The 18,683-nt window shown below is 36.6% G+C and overlaps 1 protein-coding gene across 3 annotated transcripts in view; it reads right to left on the bottom strand.

Moving 5' to 3' along the window:
* Window positions 1-389: 389 nt before the first annotated feature.
* The window catches only part of kiaa0753 (KIAA0753 ortholog), a 45,692-nt gene continuing 27,398 nt past the window's right edge, over window positions 390-18,683 (bottom strand). For all 3 annotated transcript variants that reach the window (XM_072589634.1, XM_072589636.1, XM_072589637.1), the window contains 6 exons: window positions 17,182-17,265; window positions 15,363-15,533; window positions 14,836-14,917; window positions 12,262-12,382; window positions 8,039-8,260; window positions 390-4,936 (listed from right to left, as the gene is read on the bottom strand). In XM_072589634.1, the coding sequence (XP_072445735.1) occupies window positions 4,819-4,936; window positions 8,039-8,260; window positions 12,262-12,382; window positions 14,836-14,917; window positions 15,363-15,533; window positions 17,182-17,265 (798 nt within the window). In that variant the 3' untranslated portion in view covers window positions 390-4,818. The remainder of the gene's footprint in view (window positions 4,937-8,038; window positions 8,261-12,261; window positions 12,383-14,835; window positions 14,918-15,362; window positions 15,534-17,181; window positions 17,266-18,683) is intronic.

Genomic DNA, 18,683 nt, shown 5'->3' with positions numbered 1-18,683 from the left:
GAGCCATATGGTCTACTCTGTTCCTATTTCTTATGCTATGTTAATTTGTCCCATTTTATCAAGGTGACCAGAAAACATTCCACATTAGAACCTCCATTTGTGCGAAGTTTACCAATTTAGCTAAGACAACAGTACCCAGAGAGAGAATAACAGGTTAATTTAGCACGTTTTGGATTTGTGATCACTGTGCAGTAGATCAGGATGGGATTCAACTTTATTTAGATTTCCTTCAATTCCACTACTGATAGCTTTGTTAAGGAATTTCTTGTACAACCTATTGGCTTTTCATTCAGAGCTTCTCACATCAGGTTTGAGAATCTCTTACATAGAGAAACTGTGTGTCTTGAAATACATAAATTTGAAAAACTGAGATTCCTCCAAACCTCAAGTACCAGAAAACAATACAAAAATGTTTATTGCATAAATATTTATAGATATAGAAAGCAATTTCTCACAAAATGTTTGTCACCCAAAACATATCATTTAAAAATTCATTCCAAAACAGGAATACATTTTCCAGGTAAATATTTACAAATATACCTGTCAATATTAAAGCTGTATTAAAATGTCCAAGGAATTGAACCTTCCAAAAAAATTTGAAAATGTTATTAACTCAAAATTGCAGCATTAAAATAATTAGCTACAAGCAAACATACAATTTTAATAAGGTTTCATATATGGACTGAATGTCTAATCCAAACTTATGCAAGGAAGTTGAACTCTACATAAAGTACATCAAGAGTTATGGTGTTGTCAGGTTAATATTTGCCTCTAATCAATTAACTATCTCTCCCTCCATCCCCCTAAAATATGTATTCTGATTTCAAACTCTGGACTTCTTTCTGCATATAGTCAGAGAGCAACACATACGTAAAGTTACCAATGAATTAATGAACTTGAGTGGTTCTCACTTTTCCAAGGTGCAAAAATAATTCGGAGGTCATGCAATTTCATGAGAAATACACCCTTTCACTGAGGGCTAAAGCATGAAAACCTTTGTTGTATCTTATGAATTTTGAATTTTAGCTTAAGATCAAAGTAAGAGATCAATTTACCAACTTCAATGTACACAAACTTCAATCTGCCATTCCTCAGCAAATAATTACAAATCTACAATATCTTAAACTAATACTATTTAAAATTATGTGCTCCTCCACAGAATCAAAGAATCATATCTTTTTACATTTATAATTTGTGTAAAGATCCACTTAACAAGTTATTTAACTTTGAGTTCTGCTTCATTTTTGAACAGCAAAAGCTAGGTTTTAAAAACTCATTGGGAATTGCTTGCTTGAATGAAAAGAAATACACAAGGCACACACATTTTTCAGATGAGAGGATTATCGTAAATAGAAGTTGAATACTCTAGGCCTACAATTTAGAATAAAAATAATCTCACTTAAATATACATTTTGAACTTGACACAGTAAATGCTTGGAGCCTCTTTCACCAAGCTAGAACCTCTAGACCTAGAAATCACTGTCTCTTAATAAGGGGTTAACCACTTAAGTCTGAAAGGAGCAGAAAACTTATTCACTGGGTCAGTGGACCTTTGAAATTCTCTATCGTGAGTGTTGTTACTCCTCACCCATCACATATATTCAAGACAGAGATGGATAGATTTTTGGACAGTAAGACGATTGTGCAAAAAACAAGGTAAAAGGACAGCAATACTCTTATCAAGTGAGCCGGCTCACACATCCAAATAACCTTCTCCTTCCCACTAATTCATTTCAGAAGTGAAAATAACAATCAAAAATCAATTATTTGTGTCAATGTTCCAATTAAATTTCATTTAAAGACAAAATTATTTTAGAAGTTAATTTTCAGAACAGAAAAAAGATTTCCCAAATCCATTATTTTATTTTAAATAGTGACCTGTGTTTCTAAGTATTTTTCCATTTCCAATCGAATGGTACGCATGGTATTGAGACAAGATTCACAGCATACCACACTCAGGGTGCGTCAGGAGTTGTTGCCAGAATGATGATGCAACACATCTTTGAGGTATAATTGGTCCGTCTGTGTGGCTGCACTTGCTGCACACCTGTTCCTTTTAATAATGTGAACTTTCACTTGCCCACTTACATTCAACAGTATGCACCATGCTAAATGTTACATTCAAAAATCAGTTTGAGAAGTCCCAGTTACTTTACAACAAATTGTGGGGAAATTGATTCATTTTACCAGGTCAAACTCAGCTTTTTCTAACATTATCTATTAGTCAATTAATTCAAATATATATTGTTTTAATAACTTGCACCTGTAGCTCTTAGACAAGTTTTGATATAGGACTTATTTTCAATGTTAGAATGCATGGTCTAAAAATGTACCTTGGATGCAATGAATATGTTTAGCTTTTAAATACGCTATGGTTTCAGTGAAGTATAAAGTTATATGCACACATTGACATTTTATCCAGAACTAAGCATATTTGGAACTGCAAAATCTAATATTTCTTACTTACCGAGGCACCCAGTTGACAAATTCATCTGAAAAAGTTAGATTAAACGTAAGCAAAATTCCTTCCAAGTTAATACAAACACCCCAGAAAGTTTCTAATAATGATCAAGCAAAGGAAAACAATGATCATTTTATGCCGTCAGGTCACTGAACAAGGATGAAAATGCTCAATGACCTAAACAAGGATTAAAAAATTAAGTGGTTGCTGTGAAGACTTCATTTTGAAATTTGAAAACAATGCAGATATTGGGTTCAGTCAATGCTTCTGCCGTGTTGCTAATAAAATAAGGAATCTCTTATAATCGTAAATTTAATACCAAAACATTTTTGGCAAACAGGAACTAATGTTCAATTCATTAAGCCTCAAATGCCAAACTAGGGGGTAAATTCATCACTCTGCCATCAGTACAGCCTAAAACCTTTGACTTTGACATTTGCCACAAGATTTCTTACATGCAAGTCTTTGAAGGACAGACAGCTTATTTGTAATTATCACCCAAGTCTACATAATTTCATTCCAATACAAACATATCGTTTTCTCAACATACATATTATGACTTCTCTCAGAAACATCAGAGACATTTAACACATAATGAGTTACTTTAAATGCTGTAATAGTTCTTATTTATCTACAATTCTAATGGAGCTACATTTACATTTTATGTCCAATAGCTTACGCTCATTGCAAATTACTCACGCATGTAGTAAACAGGTGGGAATAGCCAGGAAAAGTCAATACAGTGTAGATGTAATATAAGACCAATTTCTAGCACAACATGCACTCAACAGAGGTAGCTTGACTTTTGTAGATCTGAAACTAAGTGGTGTGACTGCTTCACAAGGAACTGCAGCTGAAACTGCAGGGTTCAAGAAAAAAGTGCTCTTTTTGTGTGAAACAGTGGAAAGCAATATTTCAGAAAAGCAGGCCACATCAGTTCAGCACTAGCAACAGCAACTGAAAGCACTTTGAGATCTCCATAGATAAAAAAAATCTAGAACATATTCCAAAATTAAATGTTTCTAAAGCCAAAGATAAACTAAGCTGTAGAAAATCACCACCCCCTCTCCCCAAATAAGACCTCCATCAATCCTATCCAACTCAGTACATGTAATTATGAATGCTTTATTTGTTTCAGACACAAGTCTGGCTGCCATGGTTCACTGCTGCCAAAAAATTCGACCTCACAAAAATAGCAGAGATGATGATTCAGATAAATATAATGTTATGGATTGTTTGATCTCATCTTTCTGTACCCATTAGCTATAATGCGATTCCAGACCCATTGGTTTAAATAGCTTGGCTATTGTACGATTTTCTTGTGACAAGGCATGAGAATGGAACTATCGCATTATATCAGAACTTACTGTATTACTATATTCCCATTGTAGGATTTTGCCATTCCTGTAAAATTAAAACCAGTATCCTGAGTCAATCAACCTTAGTCCAGCAATCCATTCCAATTACAAACTATTTTCTGCATAATGAAACACTTCCAGGCATCTGTCCTGAAACCTGACATTTAACACTAACCTTCACATTTTGGCTACAAGTGCACCTTATTCAACTGGTTTTTTTTATAATTCTAGACTAGAGGTGCAGAAAGTGTTACTAGCTGGACACCTGGAGAGTGAGAGAACAAATGTACACAATACCCATGAAATATTACCATAAAGTTTGACTTGAAGACCAACAGAAAAACAAATATTGTACATGTAGAAGAAAACAGGGTACATAACTGCTGCTAAATAAAACTCAAAACTGGAAAAAGTAAAACCGTGAAAGCAACAAGCATCTGCACAATCTTTAATTGTCCTGAAGGGGAAAAAAAATCCAAAGTAAAATTTATTTTACACATATACCAGGGATTGTGAGATTAATGTGTTCAGTATTCACTGCAACAGGGAAATATATTGATATAAATCGTATAGAAGACATGGTCCATTCATCCAGTCTGAGCACGGACCACAAATCAGTTTTTAAAATGTCAAAATGGCGCATACTTTGAAATGAAACAAGGGAAATCTGGTGAAAGTAGGCAGGTTTTATATGGCTTTAAAAGTCTACTTTGAGATATCTTAATTTAATTAAAAGAAATTAATGCCTTAATACTTTAAATCATTAAAATTTATGACAAGATTAAAGGTAAAATAAAAAAAATCATTATACATGAAGTTGAATTTGAAGAACAATCAATGCAATCAATTTGTAATGAACATTACATGTACAATGTACAAGTTATGCTTTAGTCATGTGTTTTCAGGTGATAATTTATAGGCTTCTTTGGAGAATTCAGGAGACGCATTAAATATCCCGCTGCCAGTGACGCTAGGGCATATTCAGTTTTGTTTTGTTTTTCACTCCACAGGCGGCACAAACTCAGAAGTGAATAAGGCTTCTGCATACTCCTCACATACATTTTGCAATTCAGCTGCTACATCATTTAGACCTTCATCCATTAGCTCTTCAGCCAAGCTAGGAGAGAGATAGAGAAAAAAAGGAGGTAACAGTACATATCAGCAGTTAACTAGTCCATCAAGTGAACTTGTACAGATTGAAATTAACAACACAATAATAATTGGAATGCTTATCCTGGGTTAGCAAGTAGTCTTGGATTATGAAATTACATCCACTGTTTCGCATACTGTAATAATATTCTTGCTTAGATTTTTCAACTGTTTCAATGCTTAACACTTACAGAAAAAAAAAGCTGCATTTAGCATCTCATTTCAAACCAAGACAATCATTTCATTTAAAAGAATGGATGTATTCAAACAAACAAAATATAAAATGAAGATTAAAAACTTCTGCAGAGGGCTACTGCTCTCTCAAGCACGTTGTGTGACGCTGATCTATTGAAAGTCCAGGGTTATAACCTCATTGTAGGAGCTACATTTTCATTAAGAACATTTTCATTAAGAGCTACATTTGCATTTAACAAGTTCATCTTTTGATTTATCAACATGTTACAAACGCTTCAGGAGAATAGATGCTATTATTACTTAACCATTCATATTCCAAAGAAATAGGGAATTTCAGCAGAATAGAAATTTGAAAAATGTCAGCACACACAAATACATAGCTGCACAGATAAGTGGGCCATTTCAGCTTGTAACCATTTTCATTGAAAATTATGAATATCATTGTTCTGCACCAAGCATTCCTTGAATGATGTAGAAAGACGCCAGAGATATCTGCATTTAGCATCACGTAAAAGAAACACATTCTGGATTCAATGGAGGTTACAAGAGAGCCACTCAAAGAAATCTTTTTCATTCACTCCAGAAGAGTTAATAATGGTCAGAAGATTGATATTTCTAACAGGAAAATTGCAGTTAAAAATTTAAATACCATTGTATAAATTATTTGTAAATGACCATATCAACATTGTGTTTTCATCTTAAAAGTACTATGCCTTTTGGAACACAACTAAGATGGTTAATTCTCCAATAATCAGTTAAACAAAAGCCAATACATTCTGATGTTTATGGGGTTTAAAGTTCCTGGAAGATTTAAGTATTTTTATACTGGAGTTGGGAGGTCATGTTGCGGCTGTACAGGACATTGGTTAGGCCAATGTTGGAATATTGCGTGCAATTCTGGTCTCCTTCTTATTGGAAAGATGTTGTGAAACTTGAAAGGGTTCAGAAAAGACTTAAAAGGATGTTGCCAGGGTTGGAGGATCGGAGCGACAGAGAGAGGCTGTTTTCCCTGGAGCGTTAGAGGCTGAGTTGAGACCTTATAGGAGGTTTATAAAATTATGAGGGGCATGGATAGGATAAAAAGACAAAGTCTTTTCCCTGGGGTCAGGGAGTCCAGAACTAGAGGGCATAGGTTTAGGGTGAGAGGGTAAAGATATAAAAGAGACCTAAGGGGCAGAGGTTGGTAAGTGTATGGAATGAGCTGCCACAGGATGTGGTGGAGGCTGGTACAATTGAAACATTTAAGAGGCATTTGGATGGGTATATGAATAGGAAGGGCTTGGAGGAATATGGGCCGGGCGCTGGCAGGTATGACTAGATTGGGTTGGGATGGGATGTCTGGTCGGCATGGACAGGTTGGACCGAAGGGTCTGTTTCCATGCTGTACATCACTATGACTATATGACTCTACTGGAATAAAAAAATGCAGATCAAAGGCCTGGTCTCCATTAGTAGATCTTCCAGCTGTTTTTGTTCTGCAAAATCCTGCAATGATTAAAAACTTGTGCAAATTAAACTGGTTATTTCTATCAGCAGGTGCTGAATTGCATTGGTATCCTCCCAGCTGAGACATAATTTCACAATCTCTAACTACTTCAGATAATCTAAAACAAAATTTATTCTACAGAAGATAATTTATTAACGTGCACAAGATTTTTTTTGTTTAACTCATCACTAATTAGCATGGCCAATCTCTAATTTCCCAGAGGACAGTTAAGAATAAAACACATTGCTGTCAGATCAGATAAAGATGATAGATTTGCTTTTTTAGTGAACCAGTTGTATTTCTGCAACAATGGACAGTGGTTAACATTATTATTTCTCCAAATTTTTCTTTAATCCAACTTTTATCATCTGGCATGTTAGGATTCAAAACTAAATCCTAGAACATTAGATTTCTAGTCCAATGACATTACCATAACAGCATCACCTTCCCAACCGCTGTTAAGCAGAGAGGCAAATGTATTTAACCAAATCTCTAAACTAATGATAGTCAAACAAAATTACCTTGCATATTTTTAGAATGAATGACAAGAAGCAGACAATATAATTACAAACATTAACTCCAGACAAGGCAAATCAAATTAAATCTACCTACAATCATTATCTAAACTTGAGAATTAGATCTATTTAGTTATTTGAAACACATTCAGGTGTGATCATTTTGAAACATATTCTATTTTTAACCATGCAAATACATTAAGCAATTACAATTAATATCTCCTTTAGTTCAATTTTTTTTTGAAAACCTGTCTTGAATAGCTAAATAAAAGCTGACAACATCTACAAGCTCTATTTGTTTAGTACCATCTCAAATACCACACATTTCAAATCCCTTTGAATTTCTGTCTATAGAAATGCATCATCATTTTCATAGTTGTAGCAAAACAATGAGCACCTAAGATCATATTTATAATATCTACACCTTTAAAATAATCTTTGTTCAAGCTGGAATTTATAAACAAAATTGCAGAAAATACTGGATACATTCCACATTAAGCCACATTCTCCCTTTCTTCCGATCCTAAAGGCATAACTTCCTAAAGGTGCAATTTCTTGCAAGGACAAATATTCCCTTTCCCATTTCTACTTCAACCCAGTTTGAAAGAAAAGTAAGCAATTTCAAAGACCTGCTGATACTGTATATAATAGAAAGCTATTTTTTGAAGTGAAAAATAAATGGCAGATAATTGAAATATGAGTCGTACTTAGGGTTAAGTATTGTAAAGGAGTGGTGAAACTTGGAACAAACTCAATTGGTTTTGCAAAACTATAATAAGCTATTTAAAAATGCTTTCATATACATAAAGTAAACAAACAATAAGGACAGTATATGGAGTACAATACTTGCCCAATGATGCAATTTATTAATTACCTTTCAGTAATTAACCATGGATTAAAGCTCCCTACAGCCTCATGTGAAATCATTTTTAGATGCTGGTCAAATCTTTCACGGTAGTCAAGTATATGGTGAAACATTTTTTGTGGTATTGAAAGTTCAATCCCATTCTGCCTCTTCCTGGATAATTTCTGGGTTAATGGCTCCAACAGTGAAGCAGGTTCTGGCTTTCCACTCAATTCCAAATCTTCAGCAGGGCTGAATTAAAATAAAAGTATGACAGTAACACATTTACTGTTATTAAAGCAAACTTAAACTTGACCTTGATCATAATTTATAAATGACAGGAAACAAATTTCATTGTAACAGATTGATCATGAACACTCGTAAAATATGAAACTGATTCTCTGGAATATGACCTGGTAATCTCCTAATACCCAATGACAACCCCCATATTTCACCTTCAATAAATGAGCACTCATCCAAATTTCTACTACTCACAGCAAGTCTTGTTCTATCACCTTGCATTGTGTGATCTACACTGGTCTTCAATTTGCTTAGATTTTTAATTTCTTAGCCTGGTTTCAATTCCCTGCATAGCCTTGCCCTTCACTACCTCAGTGTATTCCCCATAATCTCGAAGCTCCTCCACTTCTGATCTCTTGGGCATTTTAATCACATACTATTGGCATACTGCTTGGATTTCGGCTCAAAATTTCCTTCCCTGAACCCCTTTGGCTCTCTAACATATTATCTTCCATTTAGACACCTCATTGAGCAAACGTTTGGTCACCTGAGCTAACAGCTCCTTCTGTGGCAGTGTTGAATTTTGGTTGAAAACACACCTGAAGCATTTTGTAACATTTTACCATATTATTGCACTATATGAGTACAAAATTGCTATTGTAAAGTACTTTGTACTTTTTAAAAAAACTTTTCTCCATTTATATTGTGTTGAATAACTGAATATCTGTACAAGCATAGCCCTGCTAATTTATACAATTCCATACATTGTCACAAAAGGTGTTCCAAAAGGTCATTAGAAGTTGAAAGGTATAGTTGATTCACTGAATTTGAAAACTAACTCCGTCAGTATTGACTGTTCTCTCATACCTAACCTTTTAGATTCTTGGTTAGAAGTTATGGAAAGCAGAAGGAAGTAAAACAATTAGATATAGAAGCAGAATTAGGCTATTCTGCCCATTGACCTTGCTCTGCCATTCCTTCAGGGATATGTTTCCTAATTTCAATCTGCCTTCTTTCTGTGACCCTTGGATCCCTTATCCATCAATAACCTATCTATCTCTGTCTTATATGTCCTCAATGGCCTGGACTCCTCAGCCCTCTGAAGTAATGAGTCCCTCTGGCTGAAGAAATTCCTGCTCATTTCAGTTCTAAAGGGTCACTCCTTCACTCTGGAGTCCCAGTCTTTCCTCCTGGAAGAAAGATCTTTTCCACTTCCACTTTATCTAGGCCTCTCAATATTCTATAAGTTTCAATCAGATTTCCCCAGGCAATTTCACTACTGTGCATTTTACTAGCTCCATTCAAGGACTTTGGCTTCAGTCAGTCATTTTTGCACGGATGCAAATTTAATTTGAATCTCATCAGGTCAGTTCAACTGTGATCTTAAAGCTTGCAATACAAATCCAGTTTTTCATTTTGCAAAGGTCTGCACCATGTTATTACAGTCAAGCAGACTAAGAGAACTATAATATGGAATGCAGACCCACCTAAAAAGGTATCAGTGTCTTTCCTCAAGGAATTCGATCTTATTCTCAGTCTCAAAAGCTCAAAGCACAGTGGCACAATGGTTAACACTTGCCTCACAGTGCCATCCTCAGCCAATTGTCTGTGAGCAGTTTGTACCTTCTCTCAGTGTTTATTTGGGTTCCCTCCGGATGCTCTGGATTCCTCCATGAACTTGTGCAGGTTAGGTGGATTGACATGCTAAATTACTCCCAGTATCTAAGGACATGCAGGTTAAGTGGGCTAGCCATGGGAAATGCAGGGTTACAGGAATGGAGTAGGTGGGTGGGTCAAGATGAGATGCTCTTTGAGGGGTCAGTGTGGACCGATGGGCTGAATTAATTGCTTCCACACTGTAGAGAATCTATGATTCTAAATGTTGTAGAGTGATTGCCAAGCTGATAATGGTACAGGTGAAGAAATTGTGGGACTTATTGTGCACAAGATGATTATGGAGACTAGCATACTGGAATAAGTAATAAGGTTGCTCATTATCTCAGAATAGAAATCACAGAATCCCTACAGTGAGGAAATAGGATATTTGACCTGGAAAAGCACAGCAGGTCAGGCAGCATCCGAGGAGCAGGAAAATCAACGTTTCGGGCAAAAGCCCTTCCTGATAAAGGGCTTTTGCCCGAAACGTCGATTTTCCTGCTCCTCGGATGCTGCCTGAACTGCTGTGCTTTTTCAGCACCACTCCTGATCTAAACTCTGGTTTCCAGCATCTGCAGTCCTCACTTTGCCTAGGATTTTTGGCCTAACAGGTCAACACAGTCATTCCAAAGAGTAACCTCCCCAGACCAATTCCCCTACCCTATTACCCTGTATTTCCTCTGACTAATGCACCTAACCTACACACCCCTGAACACTTGGCCATTCACCTAACCTGCACATCTTTGGACTGTGGATGGAAACCAGAGCACTCAGGAAATCCATGCAGACACGGGGAGAATGTGTAACCTCCACACAGACAGTCACCTGAGTCTGGAATCAAACCTGGGTCCCTGGCATTGTGAGGCAGCAATGGTAACCACTGAGCTGCCTCTTGCCAACCACTGGGCCACCATTATGCATGGTCCTTCCAAGACTTCTCTAGAGCAAGATGTCAGGGGCCTTTCAGAGTGGGCATGACAAGTGATATATCTAAAAGGAGCAACAAAATTATATCACTACATAGAGATAAATCTGCTCATTGTGGTTAAAATTGATGCTCAATGTTTTTTTAAACGGTGGAAGAATAAAGTTCTGTATATTTTTTCTGGTTTCTAAATTAAACTGATTTAATTCAAACCAGACAAGTCCACTCTGATCTGTCAGGGTATTGTCATGTAAATACAGCATGGTTTGATTGTGCCCACAGCCCTTTCTTTAGTGAAAAAGCTGCAAGGTGCAGACTAATTCTTTATACCTATGAAGAACAGGACCCAGTATGTGAATAAATGTATTTTCTAGCATGTGCAAATGATCACACTCAGCCTGACTGATGATCTTAAATTAGTTTCTGGTTTAACTCTTAGCACAAATCACATTAAGGATCATTTCATAGCTGCATTATATCTAATGTTGAACACTGCTTTCAGAGTTGTACAAGCACAGGCTTGCTTGCTACCACTGTGGACAAAGGAATAGGTTGTTTGACACAGTTGTTGGGACATAACTCCTGTATGCCTAGGCATTATACTGGCATTGATATTCACATAACATGTCACACATTTGCGTGGTTAGCTAAATGTTTCTCTAGCTCAATGCCAGCAGCCTGCTATGTGTTTACTAGAAAGATGCAGCTTGCAATGTCTGCGAAGTTTGAATTTAATCAGTTAATGGAACAATTAATCGTTCTTGCTACCTATCCATGCCAATCATAGTCCAATCAATTAGCATCCTTTTCTCAAACAAAAACAAAGTGCTGGAGAATGTTTCTTCCAAAGTATTATATTGGATTTAAAACTTTAATTCTGTTTCTCTCTCCAGGGATACTGCCTAGCCTGCTGAGATTCACCAACACTTCCTGTTTTTAATTTAAATTTCTAGCACTGCAGTGTCTTGCTTTTGTTTCAGCACCCTCTCCTCATGCTGTATAAATTGTTTCCTTTTCAAGTTGTTTTTCTTGTGTTTCAATCCTAATGAATGCAAGATGAAAAGCTTCAACTTCGTGCATCTATTTAGCATTGTAATTATTTCTAAATTATTTCAAGTATTCACAAGGTTTCAAATAAAATAAAAGGTTATGTAAAGGTGCATCCTTTGGATGCAGTAGAAATGACACGTGAATATTTTCTCAATACCATGCACAGATAGTTGTAATGGTTTATTGATAGGATCAATCCACTGATAATTCCAACTAGATGTCTGGGAACAATATTCAAGTACCTGTTTTTAATGTCATTTCAATAGCAGTTACAACAGCAACTACATCTGTAATGTTTTAGAAACTAGCATGGGAACACAGAGAGCAAGGGATAGAAGGCATTACAAATATATTACCAAAATGAAGTACATTTACAACTTACTCAGCTTCCAAAGACTTCTGAGTTATTCTGTCCAATGTTGGCTCACTTTGTTCAATTGTTCTGGTGATCCTGATTGGTTGCGGAGTATGTGGCTTTGTGTCAATTAAAACAAACTCTCTTTCTGTGAGAACAGAAATATCAGTTGAATGTACATCATATACAAGTAAGTTTTTCTTTCCCCCAAAACATTCAAAAGCTGAACAGGTTTCATTTCTGCACTTCATAAGCATGGATGCCTTTTGCACAGTCTCTAAAACTCCGCATAATGTTAAAAATCACATAACACCAGGTTATAGTCCAACAGGTTTAATTGGAAGTACTACCTTTCAGAGCACCGCTCCTTTATCAGGAGCGTCGCTCTGAAAACTAGTGCTTCCAATTAAACCTGTTGGACTATAACCTGGTGTTGTATGATTTTTAACTTTGTATACCCCAGTCCAACACCAGTATCTCCAAATCCGCATAATGTTGTTAGTGATAGTTATTTCCTATAGACGGGAGAACTGACAAACCATGATACCTTAAAAATAAACTATATTACAATATTATTGGCAATTTATTTGAATAAATCATTCTGATGAAAGAGTTATTGTCTCGTAATATTTCCATTTAAATTCAATAGTTACCACAGATTAGAATTTCACTATATTACATCACAGTTTCTCATTTAAAATCCAGAGTACAGAGCTCTGGATTCCAATTATAGTTTAGCAGCGGAACAAACACAAAAAGGTCTACAAAGTGATAACAGAACTAAATGGTAACACTCATCAGTAAGGGTTGAAGAGGCTGAAGCTCTTCCTATAAAGAAGGGAAAGCTGTAATGTAACTTAATAAGTCTCTTTAAATGTTAAGACGACTTAGATAGGATAGAGGTTCTGTTGATTAGAGAGGTCAAAATATTGGACCATAAATACAAGATAGTCACTGTTTTAAATGCAACAGTCAATTTGAACACCAAGACAGCATAATAACCTGATCATCCACATTTTAGATGTTGGTTGACAGTGTGAATGACAGCTCCTGGCTTGCAATGTCTGAAGTGATGTGTAGCTCACCTTTAATATGGCACCAGCAGCACAAACATCAGAAGATCCTAGTGGTGGCAAGCATTTTGTGCCACATACAGGGGAACCTCGATTATCTGAATACCAATTATCCGAAAATCAGATTATCTGAAGACGATCTCAAGGTCCCGATGGAAAGATTACATCAAAGACGTGTTTCCAATAGTGATCGTGTCTTTTGTTTAGTGATTAAACAGGCACCGTCTCCAAATGACTGACTGCCCGCCCGCCCTCCCTCTCTCTCCTCCCACACTTTCCCTGGAGTTCTACAGAGGGGTGTACCCTAAACCCCCTTTCCCCAGATAATCTCACCAACATCGTCCTGTACAGGGCAGAGGTGGAATCTGTCATAAAGTTGCACTAGAAAGTTCTGTGTGTGGCTGTGTCTGTGAGTGTGTGCTATTTGGAGACTTATTTCATAAAGGCAACTGCAGCAGTCTTGTTGTTGGTGTCTGGTCCAGCTGCCCTGAAAGAGGGGGCGGTGTGTACAAGGTTGGGGGGGGGGGGGCGGTGGCAGTGTTGCACAGGGTTGGGGGCAGTGGCCATGTAGCATGGGGTTGGGTGCAGGTGGGCAGTATTGCACAGGGTTGGGGGTGGTGTTGGGAGCAGGGGACGATGTTGTAAGGGGTTGGGACGGGGCAGTGTTGCACGGATTTGGGACGCTGTTGGGGGTTGGCCTCACACGCTGTGTGCTGCTACAGTCTCCTGAACTGGGAGCAAACTTTAAAAACTCCGAGCCCCAGAGGAAAGGCATTTAATCGATTAACTGAATAATTTATTATCTGAATGAAATAGTGTCCGCCCATCACGTTCAGATAATCAAGGTTCCCCTGTAATTGCGTGACAAAAATACCAAAGAGCCCAGCAGCATAAATACCTCTCTCCACCTTGTTATTTGTGTGGCTGGACAGTTTCTGGGTCAGTGACAACCACCAGAATCAGGTTGTCACTGGGTCAGTGACAACCTCCATTATCATGATGCTTTTAAGTATCTGAAAATGTACATCAATCCATAGCTCCACCCCAGATTATATCAATACGACAGTAACTTTTGTAAAAATGGATTTGTCAGGGGAGGAAATCAAATGTTTGGTTGATAAGGAATACGACTTCTCCAGAGATAAGACAAAAATAAAAGTTACTTCACTGTGTCAGAAGAGATCGCTTACAAACAACTTTTCAAATATTCTTCGTGTGCAATCTTTTCTTCTTTTTAACCTCTTCCCTTTCCAATCAATGCTACGGAACAGCCAAATAAATATTCCATTTGAAGAACACTCAAATGCTAAATCATCTCACCATGGTCATTCTGATCATGAAGCAGATATTTGAAGCAGATTTAGAATTTAAAAATGACTACAATTAACTATAGTTTCCTATGATGCCACTTCTCCACAGACAATGTCCTTAAAGAAACAGACCAAGTTAACAAATAAAGGTCAGAACAATGTTCGAAAGTCCAAGCTATTTTAGAATACATAAGATTCAGAGCTTCATGGTAAATTACCTTGCTTTACTTCCTCAGCCCAGAAGTCTGGGTCAGCATATTCAATCTGGCAAATTCTTCTGCAAACTGCCTCTTGGTATCTCTGACAAAATATTGAAATCAAATAGTTAAAGAAAGCATAAATTCAGTCATACTGTTACTTTTATAGAACTCAAATACTAAAAAGTAATTTGTAAAACTATTAGAAGTCTCTCATGGTAAATTCAAATGGTGAAATTTTATTTAAAGGACTAAATTTTCTATTTGAAAACAGTATAATTAATGCATTTTTCCTTTAGCAATGAGCATTTAAACAGATTCAATACTACAATGGATGATTCAATATAACTTGTTACCTTCCAATCAATATATTACTATGATTTGCTTTGGTTTACAAAATAAATTTAATGTTAAGCACCGCAATCCGTGGTGAAACGACATCAAGGAGGAAAGTAAAACTTACACCACAGAAATAGATCTTTGTGGGCAGTTTTCTTTGAAGTTAGCAGCAGTGATTTTGCAGTGAGTGCAAAATCATATATACTTACTTCCATTTCCTCGATTCTTTGTAACATGTTCTCTAATGTAGTGCCTTCTTGCATCATCAGAGCTTCTGAATGAGTTTTTGCATTTAGTTCCAAATTCAATAACTCATGTGCTGTGTCTTCTAGCAGCTCATCCAATAGCTTTTCACTAAGGAGGTCCGCACTAGCTGCAGCCTGTAAGAACAGATTTTTATAATTAACATGCAACTGCATTTGTAATATATTCTCAACAACTAGATAGTTAGGACGGTTATGCTTTTATAGGGAAGATGTATGCTAAAAATGAAAGTAATTATCTTTTACGTTTGAAATTCTACAGCACAAATATTCTGTCAAAGCACCACAATTTGTGCTGAATTAGGTTCAAGCTGAATATTTTCACAAAACAATGCCATTACTTTTGTGTCAATCAGCGAGTGAGATATTCAACCCATTTCCTTAAAGAATATTAGGATTTTTGGGAGTCCCTGGTCTATATTTTTTTAACAGGCCTTTGAAATCGTGGACTTATCCTTTGTATTTTAAGAATTTCAATGTGATTTCAATTATTTTTAAAAAGGCAGAATCAAAGAACTATAAGCCAATTAGTTTATGTTAGTTATAGTATGTGCTCAAGTATCTTACAAGGGATTGCAAATCAAGGTCACAGATTAGTCATTGCCTGCCTCGATATTTACAAGGCCTAAATATTACATCATAAGATTGAATATAATGAATTGTCGACAAAAATTTGAAACATGCATGCACAAATGCATAGGAAGAGTTGGCAATGATAAAGACAGATATAGAAAATACAACATATCAAGAATTCCTACATTTAGAGTTTTGACATTCTCAAACTTGAAAACACTTTTTAAAAATATTGAAATTAAATAACTGTACATTCATTAACAAATAAAAAATTGACAACACAAGTTTTACTTTTCTAAGGCAGATACCCAAGTTACATATTTGCCCAGTTTGTGATGGAATCTGGTATCAAAACTTGTGTTCTCCAAGTCACATTCTAATGGAAAATGGAAATAGAAAAAAAAACTCACTCTCCCACCTGCTAAGAAAAACGAAGACTGAAACTGAGATTCGAAACCAAACACTTTTTTACTTAAAACTATAAAAAAAAAGGGAGGCAGTGCAATCAGAGCTCTGTGAAAGTTGAATCCACTTGCACATAAAAGGCAAGGTGAAGATGAGGGGCTAGGTGTAAAAGTTGGGAATAAACAAAGGCACAGTGGTTGCAGCGGCCTGTGTTACTGAAAGGTAACATTGCTGGATCGACACTGTCCACACAAGCGAGAAGAGGTTCTGCACATGGGTGCCATTCTGGGTGAAGATCATGCCCACAGAACTTGGAGCTAGCCTGATCCTATTATGGCAGCACCCATAACCAAGCCAAGAAGAATAATTCAGTTCCATGAGGAAGTCAGAGTTTCAAAAGAATTTTGGCAACATTTAAGCCATGTGGCCAATTTATAGGCTCCATTTTAGTTACATCTGCAAAATAATATGAAATTCAGTTTATAATTGAGTGCTACTCATGAAGTTATATTGATTTTCCCTTTCAGGTTATAGGAGATTACCTAAAAATAGTATTTAGTGTCGGTTTTGTTTGACTCTATGGTTAAAAAAAGTTCTAATCTGTGGAATCATGATGCTTCATTCTTGCACTACACAGTTGGGATTTCAAATTTCTTTAAATAAAAAGTAATAGGTCTCGTCCAAGAACGTAACAAAATGACAGGCTTATCCAGCAGTGTAACAAGTTTAATTTTACATTATCAACTTGGATGTGAAGTGCCATTAATTTTTTTATAAAGCTGTTTACCTTTTCAGCAACATGTAATGATAGTTGATGTTGCAGTGAACAGTCTTTACTTCGAGTTCTGTTTTCCCAAGAATCACTTATAACCTATTGAAAATAAAGAACCCACATTTCTATAGCACTATGACATATCTGCAGGTTAATTCAAAGACTAGCACTTTATAACCTTTTAAAATACAGTCACTCGTATTTTCATGTTAGCACTGCACATTGCTTTATCAGTCCTCCCAGGCTGACAAACACGTGACAGCCATAAATTCTACTAATGACAGATTGTCTGCAGCAAAATTTTGAAATCTAAGTAGATTTGACCCAAGAAATGGCATTTGAAATCCCTACTGACTGAGGTGGAGAAATGAGCAACTTAATTAAAGAAATCAGTAGACAGCCATATCTCTGAGTTATGCTGCAACACTGTAAATGGGTTATCTTATGCCACTATATTTAGTATTGCATTTAAACTTTAGTAATTTCACAAGTTATTAATGCATTACTATTGTTCACATTTCCAGCAAAATTCGTCACTTTCCAAACCCACAACCACTTCCACCTAAAAGGACAAGGGCAGCAGGTATTTAGGAACACCACCACCTGCAAGTTCCCCTCCAAGCCACTCACCACTCTGACTTTGAAATATATCGCTGTTCCTTCACAGTCATTGGGTCAAAATCCTGGAATTCCATCCCTACCGGCATTGTGGATCAACCCACAGCAAGTGAACAGCAGTGATTCAAGAAGGCAGTTCACCACCACCTTCTCAAGGGCAACTAGGGATGGGCTATCAACGCTGGCCAGCCAGCGACACCCAAGTCCCACAAATGAATTTTTAAAAACTTTCATGGCCTTTAATTTTGATGTTCAAAAAGTAACTATGTCCCCATATTTTTCTGCCAAAGTAACTGTGAAACTACCAGTACTCACTAATACTTGGTGTACAAATTTCCAGCAAACAGATGATAGGTCAAACTGACAAATTCCCAGGATGCAGCTCTCTATCAATACATTATGAAAACAGTATCTCTGGTTCCTTCCTTATAGGATTGCAATGATGCCATTCACATTACTGTATTTGCATGGTAGATATAAACTAATCTTGTTATTTAAAAGATACATAAATGGGAATGGACAAACGTCTGATGAAGGGCTTACGCCCAAAATTTCGATTCTCCTGCTCCTTGTATGCTGCCTGACCTGCTGTGCTTTTCCAGCACCACACGTTTTGACTCTGATCTCCAGCATCTGTCGTCCTCACTTTCTCGAAATGAGTGTAACAGTCAACCAACCTCTCCAGCACTGACAATTGGCCATCACTAGTATGGAGTCTCATTCCTCAGGTTTTAATTAATGAGAGATTTTTAAAAATTATGAACAGTTACCTAGACCATAAGAAATAGGAACAGGGGTAGGCCATTTGGCCCTTCCAGCATGGTCCACCATTCAATAGGACCATGGCTGGATCACTCATGCTCACTTTCCTGCCCTTTCTCCATAATCATAGATTCCTC

Source organism: Chiloscyllium punctatum, chromosome 19, assembly GCF_047496795.1.
Source record: "Chiloscyllium punctatum isolate Juve2018m chromosome 19, sChiPun1.3, whole genome shotgun sequence".
Classification (NCBI taxonomy): domain Eukaryota; kingdom Metazoa; phylum Chordata; class Chondrichthyes; order Orectolobiformes; family Hemiscylliidae; genus Chiloscyllium; species Chiloscyllium punctatum.
Note: the sequence above shows the minus strand (reverse complement) of the source record. Positions and strands in the feature narration are given on the sequence as shown.